The following is a 17512-nucleotide window of genomic DNA, read 5'->3' as shown; positions in this document are numbered from 1 at the left end:
GCCACGTGAGCTTTCCCTGCCCAGAGCCACCCTCGGCAACCCACCTCCCCCAAGTGCAGACCTTCAAACAAAAGACGTGACTGTTCAAAGTTTTACCACTTACTTTGTGAGAAGCTGATCATTCAGCAGTGGGTAACTGCTTTCCCTGGCAGCACCCAACCCTCCTGGGCACCCACGTATCATGGCCATCGTCACGCACTCCTAATCTCTCAGAACCCAACCAGCCAAGCCGCTTTGTTGTTGGGTGTTTCGTTTGGTTTTGGTTTTGTTTTCAGAGACAGGGCTTCTCTGTGTAACCTTGGCTGTCCTGGACTCACTTTGTAGAACAGGCTGGCCTCGAACTCACAGCCATTCGATCTGTCTGCCTCTAAAGGCCTCCGTGGACCACTGGGCCTGGCTCTCACAGCCAAGCCTCTCAAGCTTTGTGGGTGCAGGCAGGGCTGAGGCGTGGGGGTTGGGGGAGGGGATATAACTCACCATGCCTCTTGATTGCCCCACTTTGCACATCTGTCCATTTGCCAGGGCTGCTGATTACCTCGACTTCACCTGGAAAATTCCACACCTCTTTAGACATTCTGCCCTCACCTGGCTGGGGAAGGTGGATGGCTCTTTTCTGTTGCCACCACCACCTTGGGAGTTTTCTGTGGGTGTGGTTTCTGTTTGATTGACATACTGGCAGTTCAGCTCCTCCCACAGGCTGAGCGGAGCCTGCTCCACCTGTCTGCTGCCCCTCGCAGCGTTCTTAGGACTTTCTCCGGTGACAAAAGCAATGCACCCTTCTTAGTGTGGTGTGTCAGGGCTTCCTAAAGGAACAAATAATGACGTAGTAAATACATAATAAAAAGAGATTCATTCTGCTGGCTCAGACAGCCAGGCTATAGTCCAGCAATGGCCCCTCACACCCTGGAGAGAACCCAGGAGCCACCAGTTCACAAGGCTAAATGCCCGGAAGCCCCGGTACAGCTGTGCAGTCTGGGAGGTTCCTGCAGAGCGGCTGGGCTTGGCTCCACATAGGAAAGCTGAAGACGCTGGAGTCTGGGGTCCGAACAGGGTGAGTCAGCGGCAACAGATACTCTCGCTCATGCAGGGGCGAAGGCAGGTGGGCCCACCCTGATCTCATCAGTGGACCTCTTTATACCCAGGCCTCCCATTGGAAGGTGCTGCCTCCCTCGTGAGGGTGGTCACCACCCTCAATTGCTCCACAGGTGAGTCCAGTCCCCTCAAGCTGGCAATGAGGTCAACAGTCGCACATAGCTCTCCATGACTGCGTGTGGTGTGTCTGTGTCTGTTTTCCCTTCTCATAGGGAAACCTCGTGTTGGATTAGAGGCCCCTACTCCAGTGCCATCAAATTACATCTGCTCCAGCCAACATCCAAATAACGCCCCTCCCCCTCCCCCACAATTTGAGCTCCTGGAGGCCCGGTGAATGATGATGCAACTGGATCTACAATACCCAATCACCTTGGCTCAACCTCCCCATCCAGTTTAGTCTCAAGAAGAAAGTATCCCCTGAAGATGGTGGTTGAAAATGAGCAAGGAAATGGAATGTGTAGTGATTCCCTCCTGCTGTGGGTCAAGTGGGACTCCTGCTGCAAACAGAGAGAGAGACAGAGACACAGGGAGAGACAGAAACAGAGACAGACAGAGACACAGAGAGACAGAGAGACAGAAACACAGAGGCAGAGAGACAGAGACAGAGACAGAGACAGACAGACAGAGACACAGAGACAGAGACAGACAGACAGACAGACAGACAGAGACAGAGACACAGAGACAGAGACAGACAGACAGAGACAGAGACAGACAGACAGACAGACAGAGATAGAGAGACAGAGACAGAGATAGAGAGACAGAGATAGAGAGAGACAGAGAGACAGAGAGAGAGAGATTGGTGCTGAATGCTGATTTGCAGCTGAGGGGCCAAAAAGATGCTCAGTGGCTAAAAGCACTGGCTGCTTTTTAGAGGACCTGGGTTTGATTCCCAGCATCCACAGTTCCCAACCATCTGTAATTCATTTTAGGGGGTCCAGTTCCCTCTTCTTGGATCCAGTACCAAGCAGACACTAATGAGGTGCACATACATACACACACAGACAAAACACACATACACATAAAATGAAATAAATAAATCAAAAACATTTTTAATAATAAAAAGGAGGCCGGGGGCTGGAGAGATGGCTCAGTGGTTAAGAGCACCGCCTGCTCTTCCAGAGGTCCTGAGTTCAATTCCCAGCAACCACATGGTGGCTCACAGCCATCTATAATGTGATCTGATGCCCTCTTCTGCAGATAAAGCACTCATATACAATAAATAAATCTTTTAAAGTAATAAAATAAAAAGGAGGCAGGATCTAGAGCAGGGAGCCAGAGTCACTGGGATGCCATCCTGGGAAGTCATGACTCCAGTCTGGTGGGATGAGGGGCGTCCTTGCCAGAGTGACCTCAGAGTGACCTCAGCCCCTTCCGTACACAGTTGCTTCCCTGCCATTGCTCCACCCTGCCACCCTTCCAAGGGGACTCCTGTGTCCAGAGGAGGTGGCTGCTGGCCTGAGGAACTAACTTCTTGCTTTGTAAGTAGCCAGCCTCTGGTATGTTGTTATAGCAACTGGGCACAAACTGATAATGCCGCCTCGGTGTCCCATTCTTCCATGTTGGAGAGGGCGCTTCTAAAGAGCCTGTAGATGGACAAGAGCACCCGAGTGTTCCTGCAGACTGCAGCCTTGGGGACCCCCACCTACAAAGTAGAGCTTGGTAGCAGCGGGGGCAGAATACGTAGGAGGCGACAGGGACAGAGCATACAGCCCAGGAACAGACCCCATGTGGGTTTCTTCCCCTGTAAGCCAGCAGCTGCCTAGAGTGGGAAATAAAAAATAAAAAAACCAAAGGAGAAACTGGGTCTTACTGCCTTCAGTGCACAGAAATCACCTCCAGGAAAAGGATGAGCATACACTGCGAGCAAAGCTCTGGGGCATTCGAGGGTGCTGGAGACTGGATTTGTGTCCTGGGGTTAGCAAGACTTGTAAGGCCCGTGCAAGCCATAGGGGGGAGCTTGAGGTCTGAGTCTGTTCAATTTTAAGACAATACCCATAGCTAGCAGAGGGGAGGGGCGGAGAGTTAGACCGCAGCGCCCACCTCACACCGGAAGCTACAAAGGGGAAGAGGACCAGCATTGCCCACACGTGTCTGTCATCTCCATCCCTGCTTATCCCTCCTAGGAGCACCTTGGTTCTGAGAGGTCACCTGGGTCAGTCCTGTCAGTGACCTCCTGGGTTGTGATCTCCTAGCCTAGCCACACGGGGGACCAAACCAACCCCAACACAGAGCAGTGGAGCCGAGCATGCACGGAACACGTGGCTAAAGCTTCTCTCAAGATGTGGCAGACACAGCAAGGCCTTGCTTGGATCCTCCACCAGACACAAAACAACTCCAAAAGCCATGGTCCACTCTGTAGTAATGACTGGGCGGTGACAGTGGCAGAAGGTGGGCCAGGCACCTGTCACCCATCTTGAGAGTCACTGTTCACAGACATGTTTGAGCGTGAGGCTCAGAACGTCGGCCACATTGCCCACATGCAAGGTAAATCAAACAGACAAAGGCTCAGAGAGGCCGCTGGTGTGTTCTAGGTCACACAGCTACGGAGCGGCAGAGATGCAGGATTCAACGGGGCCTTATCGCAGACCTCAGCCCAGTTGCCTGCTAACTGCCCCTCTCCCTCCCTTTTCCTCCCTCCCCACACATATGTACACATGTGCACACACATGTGCCCCAGGCACACCCCATGATAAAAGATCTACAGCAAACAAGTTGCAAGCCACACTTTATTCACTCTGGTTGTCAGGAGGCTCCGGGGTGGTGGGCCTGGCTCCTGGGGAGGGGAGGGTCAGGGCTTTAGCTGGAGGAGTGGAAGGCGCCTCGCTGGTGCCACTGCATGTCACGGATGCGACGCACAGACTGCACCTGGGGGTGAGGGGCCCCGAAGTCACTGTTGTCCTTGTAATCCCCTTTCTCCAGCAGGTACTGCAGGCCACGGTAGCCGGGATATTGGTACCCAACCCACCTGAAGGCAGAGGTGTAGGGGGAGAGACGTGTGAACTGAAAGGAGAAGCCGGTGGGGGTGTCCTGACATCAAGAGGTGTAGGGAAGACCAGGACACCCCGCTGTACCCCAATCTCTAACACTGCACCTCTCCTTGCTTCCCTCTCCTGATGGGAAACTCACTATCTTCCAGCACAAACTGGATATTCCACAAAAGCTTAGACTCACACGGGCACTTGTGCCCCCTCAGGACATCTCCATCTTGGCCCCATGCCTAGCAGCAAGGCTCAGGGTGAGGGGGAGACAGTGAAAACCCTCTATTCAAGCCTTCACCCGGCAGAGCGTACTTGGAAACGGCAACCTTCTCCAGGCTGAGAGACCTGCCCAGAGGACACTGGACACCTCCACTCCTGCCCTGCCGTCCTGTGCTCTGTCATGGCCACATTCAACAACAGAGACCAGGAAACCACCGCCTCAGAGGCCTCCTCTCACCACAGGGCCGCTGCACCCGCAGCTTCTTTGGACGGCTTTTGGGCTCTCTTTGCCCTGTAATTCTAACCCTGCCTTGGCATCTCGGCTATGGCTGTAGGCTGCCGACTGTAAGCACCACCCCAGTACACACTGCCTGAGGATCCGCCTAGGACTTCCTGTGTGCCCCCGTCCATAGGCCAGAGGCCAAGGTCATGTGTCAAAGGGGAGTTCCTCTTTGTCACTGTTTGCTGCCTCAGGGGTCTGTAGAGGCGGAAACTTTGCCTTCTCCTCCGTGAGCTACAACCAGTCCACCTGTGTCACCTGCTCCCTCCACCCGCCTGGGCAACCCTGGGGGACACAGTCAAAGACAGGACTTCCCATAGTCTACAGGCTGGCGGTTCCCACCCCATGGTCTGCCAGGACTCAGGGTCCTGGAGGCTGAGGTCTGGGGTCACACTCACGTGCCGCTCTGCACGCGCACAGAAGACACCTTCTCCTGGTACCCATGGGCGTGGAAACTGGGTACGTCATCATCTACGATCTCCATCTTCTTCCCGGTGAAGTTGGGGTTCTCATACAGAATGATCTTGTGCTCTTGGCTGTCCTGTGGGCGAACAGGGTGGGTGGGGCCTGGGGGTGCCCCTCCCATCCTGTCCCACCCTCCCCACTCCACCCCCACCTCTGCCAATACGCCCGCCTCACCGTGGGACAAAGGCTGGGGACTGGATGCTTATGGGACTGGCGGGCTCAAATCCTGTTCTCAGGGAGCATTTGATTCTGAGACTCTGGGTCCCCCCCAACCTCCAGCTTTTGGGTTCCTCCAGCCCCCTCCCGACTTCCACTTCCTACTTCATAAACAGCAGCGACCTGCACACAGACAGCGTGCTGGCTTCTGGTGGCCGCAGCAGGCACAGGGTCTCCCACCATCTCCAGACCTACCGCCCCTTTAGCTCTTGTTCCATCCTTCCAGCAGTTCCTTTTTTTTTTTTTTTTTTTTGAAATTGTTATAGTTTTTCAGATTACATCTCCATTGTTATCCCCTCACTTGTATCTTCCCACTCCCCTGCCTTCCTTCCTTCCTTCCCTCCCTCCCCCCCCCCCCCTTTTTTTTTTTTTTTTTTTTTTTTTTTTGTCCCTTTCAGCAGCCCCTATACCATGCGACACAAGAGAAGACTGAGGCTCAGAGAGGTCAAGTGACTGGCCCAAAATCACACAGCCGAAAGGAGCAGAGTCTACACAAGAGCCCATGTCTGCGGGGAGCTCTGGGAGGCACAAGTTTGGCTTTGGAAGGTCTGAGCACAAAACTGAGCATTGCTGAGTCTCTTTCCCTCCTCAACAGTTCACACGCTAGTAAGAATCAGGGTCCGAAATAGACCAGAAGCTCACACTGGCTGAGTCCTGACTAGAGGTTAATGCACCTTCAGCTCCCTCCTCATGATTGCTAACTGAGCCTGGCCCTAAGGGACATGGCCCACAGGATATCACAGTTGTCCTGGGAAATGGCATCGCCTGGAGCTGGGCTAGGAATGAGGGAGTCTCCGCCAACAAGAACTAAAGCCCCATTTTGAGACGAGCAAATAGGCTCGCAGAGGCCAAATGCCACAGTGGTGGGTCACAGCACAGTGTGGGTCACAGGTCCCCTGGGCCCTGTCCCTCTGGCCCCATGGTTCAGGAGAAGGCAGGAAGACGCGAAGGGGCTTACCACTTTGATGGGCCTCAGGGAGCTGAGGGAGTCTGTCCTCCGGCTGCTGGTCCAGGAGTCCCAGCGTGGGTATTCACCCTTTTCAAACACAAACTGCTCGCCTTTGCAATTGGCCTGCTCATAGCCCACCCAGCTGAAAGGCACAAGACAGGGCTAGTGAGTTCCTCTGCAGGCATCCTGGGGCAGGGCCTGCCAGCTCAGCTGCACCAGCCCCAAGCACAGAGATGGACCTTGGTTCTCTAGAACTCAGGCCCCACCGCCCTCAACACCTGCAGTGCACAGGAGAATTGAGTGACAAATCTGAAGGGCAGCTTGGCTACAGATAACAACACATACACCCTGCATCCTAAGACCAAGAGGATGCTGAAAGCAAGAACCAGTCCTGAACACAGAACAAGAGCTGCACGGCTCTGTCTAGTGACACTGGCCACTGGGCACAGCATGCATGCCTGAGCCTGGAGACCACAGCCAGGCACCATCGGCTGGCTGTTGAGCTCTGGACCATGAGGTCACCCAGGCCATATAGCTTCACTCACAGCAGGCTCCAGAATCGATGCTTCCGTTGTCTCTTTATATGTAAACTCCTGGAGTCACGGTAGAGAGACACCTAGTGGCCACTTAGTGCTGGTGAAAGTGGATCAAGACCTGCCTGTGACTTGGGACATCAGCTGCCTTGTAGGCACTGTGGAAACTATTGTATCCCACTTTTTAGGGAACAGCAGCAAGAAAGCGAGTGAGCACTTGCTAAGAGCATGTGATTTCCCTACAGATATTTTCTGCTGGTGATTGTTGAATCCAGGACGTGACACTGTGGGTGTGAGGTGGGACGCCTTGAGACGGCGTGGCCCATAGAGGAGGCGGGAACCTCAAATGCCTGGGGCTCTCCAGGGCAGAGACCATGACCGTGGTGGCCACTCAGATCTAAGTCAGTTGGTGAGAGAGGCAACTGCGTCTGTCAAGCACACTAAAAGGAAGATTTACATCGGATGGAGCGAGTCTGCTTTAGGCTCTGTGATCTTGAGAACGGCAGTCAGAGCTCCAGCAGGACTGGACAACACTGACTGTCATGATGTCGCTTACAACACCTTTATATCTCCATTGTTACATCTCTAGATGTAGCCTAGGGCTCGAGCCTGCACCAGCCAGGGCTGGGTGGATAAATTAGGAAACACATACAAAGCCACCACACAGAGTGACAGACGACACAGGTCCACAAACTCAGCTGGACACACATATGAGCAGGAGATCTGGCCGGATGTGAGTTACTGGGCTCTAAGCCCAGGAGTCCGAGGTGGGGCCCTGCTCTGAAAGATGACGATGTAAAGTATGACTTATGACACGGGTAACGCTGTGCTGTCTCCTGACACTGCACAATACCATCCAAATACAACCTTAAAAACACCCAAAGAAGCAACAATATGAAAACAAAAACAAGCCAGAAAAAAAAAATCTAGATTTATGGCAAAATCTTAACGGATATTTCTGAAGGGCAAGCTAGAGTCAAATTTGGGGGCAAAAGGATGACTTTTTCCTGTGCCATTCCTTCTTGCTATTGAGCACGTATTTTAAGCAGTGCACAAGAATTTTTTTTTTTCCTTGAATTCCAGAATTCCGGGGAGTTCAGAACCCACCTGGGCCAAGTAGTGAGACCCTCAAAAAATTTAAAATTTTAGTTTTAAAAATTAAGACATATTCTGAGAGAAAGAGTGTTGATATATATAAAATAGTTTCCAAGGGCAACAGATAGCTCAGTGGTGGTGGTGGTGGGGGTTGCCAAGCATAGGTAAGGCCATGGGTCTCACCCTCAGTAACTACCATCACCATTACCCTCACACAACACACACACACACACACACACACACACACACATGCGTGATCAAACACACAAAAACTTATTTTCAATATTAAAAATTTGCTTGGGAAATCATCCCATCAAGTGATAAAAGTGGATGAGGTCAGAAGTGATACCCAAAGGGGGAAGACTTGAGTTCTCCTGAGGCATAGCCTGGTTCCCTGCACACGTTAGTAACTGCACCTGCTCAGGCTTGCTAGACTCAGACTCCAGGGGGTCATCACACTCAGCAAATTCTCCTAAAACCTGGTTGGTGCAGGACCCCTGAACCACCAGATATACTTGTCTACTGACTTGTTGGGGTCACTGGTGTTCCCAAACTCAAAAGCCATCTAGAGAGGAGTGCTGAGGGAGGTGAGGGACACCATGGCCTTTGTACACCTTACTGCATGGCGAGGGGAGAGGCAGCCCCCCGTAATTACATCTCCTGTCTTGAGCAGAGATAGGGCCTGAAGTGTGACAGCAAAGGTGTGGAAAGTGCATATCAAGAGAGAGAAATCCAAGGTCGGACGCCACACAGCCTAGAAGCTGCCTGGCTGGGACTTGAGCCCAGCTTCTCTCTGCCTCCTAAACATAAGCTCCCTCTCGGCTGCCAGACCCCAAAATCCTGCCCCCATCACTGCACAGCCTAGGAGCACAGAAAGGTCAGACAGTCCCGATTCAACACCCTGACTGGTGTCTCTGACAGCCCCAGGCTGGGTGAGACCCCCCTCCCTCCCAAGACACTCACGGTCCAGCCTGTACCAGGACAGAGCCTGTCTTCTCCATGCCGGTCTCTTTCAGGTTGGGGCAGGGCCCGCTGAGCTCGCGAGAGTGGCCCTGGAAATTCTCCTGCTCAAAGATGATGATCTGGAAAGAACGAGAGAGGGTTGAACAGGGTCCGAGCAGCTGGCTCAGAGTCCCGGGGTTGCAGGCTTTCGCCCCTCCAAGTCAGAACAGGCATAAAGCGTAAGTGAGGGCCTGAGACCTGGCGCCTGCAGATGCTGCTCTCTGAGCCTCAGTTTCCCTGTCGGTAAGATGGGTGGCAGAGCCAACCAGGAACGGGGGAAGCTGTCAGGATGGCAGGTGTGGTGGTCAGCTTTTGTGCAGTCACGGGAGACTGTGTGTCTGTGAGGTGCTGGAGATGACACCAGGGTCACTCACGCCACATGCCCAGCAGCCACTCTCCCCTAAGCAATACCCCAGCTTCTCATGAGTACATTAACTGGGGCACCAGCCACAGATCAGGGTGTGAACTTGTGTGATACAGCAGAAACAAGCAGACAGTGTGCAAGCTGAGCATGCACACCAAACCTGAGAGCGGGACAAAAGGCAGTTTCGTGGCACTGATTCTAGGGTACAGCAGCCCAGACGCTACATGCCACTCAGCTCTCAGAAGGTGCAAAATCCCCCTCCACAGACACCACACAGCCCTTCCTGTGTCTCCTGTAAACCCCCACGTTCCTGGGCCTTCAAGCCTCTACCCATGGCAAGCTTCAGGACTTCCTGTGCCCGGCATAGGAGATGGATCTTGGTAGAAATCCTCCTCTTACCTCGAGCTGCCCTCACATGAGCCCTGGGCAGGGGGCTCAGCAGGGTCCCAGTAAGATCCCAGTAAGACCATGCAGAGTGAAGAGACCCACAAGGCCTTGCGGCCGCGAGCTAAGTATGAATAGAGTCCATGTTTGCAGCTCCACTTTAGGACAGGAGCCTTCCCAGGCACTCAGCCCTGTCCTCAGGGCCTGCAGCCACTGCTGGTGGAAGAAGTGGGCAGGAGGGGGGTGAGGCATGGGGTAGCTGCAGGGTCAGCAAGGTCAGCCCTGGCTGGGAGAAAGCACTTCTGTTTCCCAGGCTCGGGATTACTGGGATAAAGGGAGCAACAGGAGTAGCCAGGAGGGCTCAGGGATGGATTCTGTGGCTCAGTTCAGCCTTCACGGTCACTGGCCCCTCCGCACAGCAGTGGAAGGCCCCCTGGGAGGAACCGCACTTTCCAGCTCGGCAGAACCTGTTTGCAGGGGGCACCAAGAAGATCTAGAATGTGGCCTGGGATGTAAGGGCTTCCTGGGGAGTGGCCAGTGTGGAGGGTCCAGCTGCCCATGCATTTAGGAAGCCTTGGGTCCCAGGAGTGCTGTACCCTGTTGCCGGTGTGGGAAATACTGATGACTGCTGTTATTAACACAGTTATTGTTTCTATGGAGTCGACATTCTTTCCTATTGGTTAACCCTTGAACCAGCACTGCCCATTGCAGAAGCCACTAGATGCACAGCCCTGCACACGCAGCTAGCTGGAATGTGGGCTGCTCAGAGGAAGCACAGATCTGAAGACAGGCAGGGTGGACGTGAACTGTTTAACAAGGGAGAATATAAAAATCAATTAACCTGTTTCTTTCTTTTGACAATTTCCACTGTGACTGTTGATAGATTTTAATTATGTATGTGTTCACGATATATATGTGAAATCACTGTACATCTGTGACATAATAAAATATATGTGCTGTCACTATATATATGTGATGGCACGGTGTATTTATGATGTCACAGTGCATATGTGACATCACAGTATGTGTGTGGCATCACTGTATGTATATGTGATGACACAATGTATTTATGACATCACAGTGCATATGTGACATCACAGTATGTGTGTGGCATCACTGTATGTATATGTGATGACACGGTGTATTTATGACATCACAGTGCATATGTGACATCACAGTATGTGTGTGATGACATCACAGTATGTGTGTGATGACATCACAGTACTGAAGAGCTGTGCTCTGAAGCTAGCCACCTCATTTTTCTTCAAACTCGCCCAGCTCATTGGCAACCTTTGTGCCTCTGCGCATGCTGCTCCCACTGCTCCATTCTCTGCCCCTATGTTCACGAGGTTGCTCCATCACGTGATCCCAGTCACCTCCTCATGGAGGTCCCTACTAAGCACTAAGCTGACACACCATTTGCTGTGTACGCCAGCCCTCAGGATCCCCTTAACCTACTTAGTGTTCAGTGCCTTCCTCTCCTCCAGGCTATAGGTCCCCTGGTTGCTGACGTCACCCACTGAAAGGGAAGCTCATGGGGAGGGAAATGAGGAGGTGGGGGCTGAGCCAGACTGGGTGTGGCCAGCCTTTGAGGTTGGAATAAGCGCCACCCCCTCAGAAGTGTAGGCATCAGAACGCAAAGCAGCCTCTGGAGAGGGAAGGTGGCGGGGCTAAGCCTGGATTGTTCTACATGTGACTGACACTCCCCATTGCATAAGGCTGATGTTCAGAGAAGTCAAGCCACTAGTCTGGGCCACACAGCGGGAGTGGGGCTGAAATCCTCTCCAGTTGGCACTGGGTCTCTGCCCCAGTCTCAGGTAGGCCCATGCACAGTAGCATGTGGGGCAGCAGAGAAGCAGAGAAATTTAATTCTCTGAAGTCTGAAGGTGACACTAGGTATCTGGGTGGGAAGGGGCATAGGGAATGAGCCCCAGGTGCGAGGCTAGCTGGGAGGAGGGGCACAGGAGCCCCAGGTGTGCAGCTAGCTGGGGGGAGGGGCACAGGAGCCCCAGGTGCGAGGCTAGCTGGGAGGAGGGGCACAGGAGCCCCAGGTGTGCAGCTAGCTGGGGGGAGGGGCACAGGAGCCCCAGGTGTGCAGCTAGCTGGGGAAGACTGAGTCCCCTGAGGAACATGACAGAGAAAGGGCACCAGGAAGGAGGAAGCTGACCTTGCAGAGGGGACTGACCCACCCTCCACACACACACACACACCAGCAGGGTACCCACCTTAGGATCGAGGGGCTGCGGCTTGCCCGCCTGCATCTGGTGGTCTGAGGCCATGGTGGACTCTCTGGTGTCGAGGTGACCTGAAAGAAATGACAGAGCTGTATGAGGCCCTTGTTGGCTCTCGGCTTTCAGCTGCCTTAGGACTTCTGGGCCAACCCTGGTACAGCCCTCAGCCCTTTTCTCTTTGGCTTGGTTTTAGATTTTTCTGGAAGCAGCCACCTGGCCTCTGGCCTCACCTTCACTGGGAATCCAGCCCAAGTCTAGATGGAAGAGTTCTCCCACTCTCTCCCTTAATTTCTCTCACCTATTTCTAGACTCTTGTGTTGTGGAGTCATGTTGGAAGGCTCCCCTGTGTCCACTTCCAGCTCGTCAAATTCTCTACCTTTTAGGTGTTGAACTCAGTTGGACCAGACCAAGTGCTCACAGCAGCTGAAGGGCCACCCATAAGTCCCATCCTCTCCCAGTGCCTCAGTTTCCTGCTCCGTACACCAGGAAAGCAATAGAGGTACCTCATTATCTCTGTGAGCCAGGACTCCAAACACACAACTGGGTGCATCTGACTGTGCCCTGGAACACACACACACACACACACACACACACACACACACACACACATTGCACCCAGGAGGGGACAGCCAGGGTGGCATGATCAGGGCCATTTCCAGGGGACTTGGTGACACCGAAATTCCAGTGCTCAGAAAAAAGTGCCGCTGAGTTCAGCCCATAAGTTTCCCCCAAGGCCGACCCGAGGGAAGCTACAATGACTGACATGAGGAAGCTGTCTCAGCGACCTAGACGTGCTCAAGGTGAGGCCACCTCTGGATCACAAGCCAGATGCATCTTCCTTTCCAGCACCCAGCAGGAAAGGGGTGCTGAGAATCTGGTTAATACATTAATGGGGGAGCCTTGTCCAGGCACTGGCTATGCACCAGGCCAGTCTACTATATTGCTTCTTAACCGATGGCGGAAGGGCTTTGACGACCCCTTCTACCCACTTAACAGAAGGGGGAAACTGAGTCCAAGTGCTGAAGTCACTGCTCCACGCTTCCCAAAAAGGAGGAAAGAAGAGCAAAGGGCAGAGCAAGCGGCAGAAGCCTTCTTACCAGATCGCCAGCCCCCGCGAGTGCCGTGAAGCCCAGCTGGTGGGAGGTGGTATTTATACCTTCCCCAGGGGAGCTGGTGCCAAGATGGGTGAGCACTGCCTCCCTGCGGAAAGCGGGGTGAGAATGCAGGCTAAGCCTACACCAAAGCCCGGGTCAGCAAATGCCCACAGACATTGTGTCTCCACACAATAATGTCATTAGCTTTCAGATTCGGCTGCGCCAGTGTGTCAGGCGGCCCGGGCAAGGAGATGCCCAGTTTGCATGCATCAGCCATCCTGCTGCCAGGACGGGGCCATGCCAGGTTCACGGGTGCAGTCACCAGGCTTGGGGCACAGCAGACAGAGGCCATCTCAGTGTCCCTGGGGAAAAGCAAGCAGAAGGGACACTTTAGGAAGAGACCAACATTCATTCACTCCTCCACTCCTCCACGTCATCCTGTGCCAATCCACCCACCTACCCACCCATGCATCATTCACTGGCCTGGCTCGTTTTATGTCGACTGGACATAAGCTAGAGTTATATGAGAGGAGGGAGCCTCAACTGAGACAATGTCTCCATAAGCTCTGGCTTTGGGACATCGCCTTAATTAGTGATTGATGGGAGGGGGAGGGCCCAGTCCATTGTGGGAGGGGCCATTCCTGGTCTGGTGGGCTTGAGTTCTATAAGAAAGCAGGCTGAGCAAGCCAGTGAGCAGCACCCCTCCACAGCCTCTGCGTCAGCTCCTGCCTCCAGGTTCCTGCCCTGCTTAGGTGCCTGTCCTGAAGTCCTCCCATGACGAACAGTGACAGAGAAGTGTAGGCCAATAACCCTTTCCTCCCCAACTTGCTTTTTGGTCATGACATTTCCTTACAGCAATAGAGACCCTGACTAAGACAGTGCATCTACCTAGATTCTTGTTATTCAGCCGGCAATCTCACCAGCTCGCCAGTCACCACGAGTGCAGAACGACTCCTATTCAGCCGCAATTCACTAATCTACCTATATATCATTCATCCACTCAAACGGCCCCCATCTGTCTATCCATCCATCCATCTACTTAGCCATAATTATCCATCCCTGTCTATCTGTCCATCTGTCCACCCACCCATTTGTCTGTCTGTCCATCCAACTATCCATCCACTTATTCACCATTTTATCCACTCACCTATCTGTCCATCTGTTTCTTCACTCATCCAGCCATCCACTAGGGACAAGTTCTGTTCTTTGGTCACTGACAGAGTCCTCCTCAGGCCTGTCCGAGTCAGGCACCCACACTTCGTGATAAGGAGTTAGCATGGGAGAAAGATCTGACAGCAATGGGATTTTATTCCAAGAAACCAGATTAACAATTCAAGCGTACTGAGTGTGGCCAAAGTAGGCTAGGGCCTGATCCTGCAGGGACAAGGTGGGCTAGGAGGCTGGCTGAGGAGTAAACTTCTAAGGGACCCTGGCTGCCCATGTCTGCTGTCCTTCAGTGGGGTATGACTAGGAATGGGTCCTGACGTAAGAGAAGTCTCTCCGAACTTTACTGCTGTCCCGCTGGAGCTCATGTCTTCCTACAGCCCAGGCTGTCTTGACCTTGAACCCAAGGTCATGCAAAGAGAGAGATGGTACTGAGGCCAAGATAGCAAAACCTCTCTCATCACTTTTCCATTCTCTCAACAGCCACACATGCGCCCGCGCGCACACACACACACACACACACACACACACACACACACACACTTACACACTCACACACATGTACACTTACACCTACCACATACACACCAGATAGTACACAAATACACACACATCACATAGTACACACACACCTGTGTGTGTTCCTGAGTCCTCTGCCCATGCCGTTTCTCACATGTCCCAACACCCTTCCTCATGTATTTCCCACCTGCAGGTCATCATGAGGGCAGAGGTGTCTCCTGCCCAGCTTGCTTTCTGTGCCATCTTCAAAGCCTGGAGCCTGACACAGACCAAGCATTAGAAAATGCATGGCTTGAAGCAGCAGACACCTGGCATGTAGAGATGAAGAGAATGTGAGAGATTGGGGATGGGAAAGGGGGCTATAAAATGTTGTTTGTGAACCTGACCCAGGTATGCAATGCATGAACTCACAGCAGCTGTGGCTACAAGGTCCAGCCAAGTCAACATTTCATGCTCAGGGGAGGAGCAGATACTGGGCCACCCCTCGTGGAGGAGCTGTTGGATTGGGTGGCTGCTCGAGGAGGGAGAGCCATGTTTCCTCAGTGTGTGGCTACCGGTTGGCTGTCTGTTGTCCTGGTGATGTTTTATGATTCGTAACAGTAGCAAAATTACGGTTATGAAGTAGCAGTGAAAATAAATCTGTGGCTGGGGTCACCACCACAGGAGGACCTGTGTCAAATGGTCAACGCGTTGGAAGGGTGAGAGCCGCTGATCTAAGGTCACCCAAGAAGAGAGACCCTCAGTTAGAGAACTTCCCCTTCATGCTGGCCCACGGCTATGTCTGCGGGACATTGTTTTGACTGTTAATGTAGGTGCATGCAGCCCACTGTGGTGACACCATCCCCAAGCAAGGGGGCCTGAGCTGTGTAAGAGAGCCAGCTGAGAGGGAGAGCAATCCGGCAGGCACCATTCCTCCGCGGGTGAGCTGTGCCTTGGGTTCCTGCCCTGACTTCCTCAGTGATGGCCTGTGGCCTGACAGTATGAGATGAAATAAATGCTTTCCGTCTCTAAGTCAGAGCGTCTTTATCACAGCAACAGAAAAGCAAAGTAGAACATCCATGTAAAGTCAGACAAGCACGTCACCCTGTTAGCATACAAAGTTGCTTTTGTTTATAATAAATCACAAATTTATATGCATGTGAAGTATTGTCTTAAATATATATATACACACATATACACACACATACACACACATGTATGAGTGTTCTATACGCATGTACACCTGCATGACAGAAGAAGGCATCCCCATATAGAGGATTGGGAGCCACCACATGGCTGCTGAGAAGTGAACTCAGAACCTCTCAAAGAGCAGACAGTGCTCTTAACTGCTGAGCCATCTCTCCAGCCGCTGTCTTAAATAAGGATAAATTTCTAAATTATCAGGAAATATTGACTGTTTTGTGTCTGTAGCCCCGCCCCCACCCATCACATAAAAGAATTCTCAGGTGAAAGGATCCTTAGTAGAAAACATCTCAGAAGCCTCCTCCCCCCCTCCCACCCCTGCAGTCAAGTTTCCTTCTTCAAACCAGGATGGGGTAGGGCTAAGTACCTAACACATGGCTATTATAGTGTTGGGTCAGTCCTTTCTCAGAGGAGGCAGACTGGAAGCCATCATAGAAAGCACTTGGTGGCCTCATCCCTGAAGAAATTCATTGCTTGGGCCAAACCATCTTCTGAGCTTTCTATGTTTCTTGTTTTCTGGCTTGCCATTCAAAGGAGGACATGCTGGGGGGACAGGGTCAGCAGCAGCCCGAGCCTTTGTATTCAGTTGATTATCCATTGTCCATTCAGGTCACAGAGCCTCCCGATAGTACTCGTGGGAACTGATTCACATCCCCTCCCCAACCTGAGTACAGCTCTCTGCTGACAGGTCCACAAGCTCTCGAAGCCCTTTGCTGTTTTGCAAACCTTGTGTGGAGGGAGCTACAACTTAGCTACCTCTGCACCCTCTGGACATGCACAGGCTCAGCCCATAGTAGGTCCTCAGAAAATGTGTGTGCAGACTGACTGAGAGAGAAAGAAGGCTCTACCCAGAAGGAGGAGTCAAGACCAGAGCCCCAGGCTGGACTGTTTACTGGGGTCTTGGGAGTGCCACAGGCAGAACACAGATAACATTTGAGATCAGGTTGTCATTGGGGCTTCCAACATCAGTTCATGGGCATGCTAGGTCATGTGACTCCTTCTAGCCAAATAACCTTGCCACAGGCCAGTTCTGAGTGAACTCTTTAAAAGCTCTCTCCTCCTGCATGTTTTTAGGATGGCAGAATCTCTGCCCAGAACACCCATGTGTAACCAAGCTCCTGCTGACCAGGACAGGGGTACGAGGGAGAAACATGAGGCCCGAGGCCCTGTCAGTACAGCCAGCTCGACCGATGCCCAGAAGAAAAGGCTCGCCTTCAGTGGCTGTGAAGACAGCAGGCCTGGGTGAACCTTTTGGACAAACACAACATAGTCCTTAGATGAAAAGCAGTGGGGACTCAAAATGCTTCTTAGATCATCCAATTGGGAAGAATCCATTTTCTTAACCAATGTATGTTATTATAATTTATTAACCGAGCGTACGTCGTCACTTATAACCCGACCAACCAAAATAACAGGAAATGAGGATTAAGGACCACAACAACAAAGCCGTAAAGACATCAGTTCTGAGGACCAATTCTCCTGGCGTAATTGGCAGGATTTCTTCTGCTGGAACCTGGACTACCCAGAACCCAGAACCTCAGCAGGAGCCGGAGCCCCGAAGCCTTCCCTCGAGTGGTTCTCTCTAGGAGCGTCTCAAAGTGCAGCGACCAACAGCCAAAACTATCCCAAGTCTCCAAAAAGCCCACCTCCAGTTCTGGGCTCATTTATATAATCTCCTCCCAGAGTCTGTTCATGGGATCTTTTCAGCTGGCAACAATCAAGCTCCCACAGGAGGTGGTTGGTCT

General features: G+C 52.5%; 1 protein-coding gene across 1 annotated transcript; it reads right to left on the bottom strand.

The window, feature by feature from the left end:
- Positions 1–3782: 3782 nt before the first annotated feature.
- Positions 3783–11856, bottom strand: Crybb2 (crystallin beta B2). Its single transcript, XM_051161970.1, has 5 exons — positions 11803–11856; positions 8791–8909; positions 6209–6341; positions 4968–5110; positions 3783–4057 (listed from the first exon to the last, which is right to left on the bottom strand). Exons 1-5 carry the CDS (start codon positions 11854–11856, stop codon positions 3889–3891), a joined length of 618 nt encoding a protein of 205 aa, XP_051017927.1. The 3' UTR covers positions 3783–3888.
- Positions 11857–17512: the final 5656 nt, after the last annotated feature.

The sequence above is a fragment of the Acomys russatus genome, chromosome 19, assembly GCF_903995435.1.
Source record: "Acomys russatus chromosome 19, mAcoRus1.1, whole genome shotgun sequence".
Classification (NCBI taxonomy): Eukaryota; Metazoa; Chordata; class Mammalia; order Rodentia; family Muridae; genus Acomys; species Acomys russatus.
The sequence above is the reverse complement of the archived record's forward strand: the minus strand, read 5'-3'. Positions and strand labels throughout refer to the sequence as shown.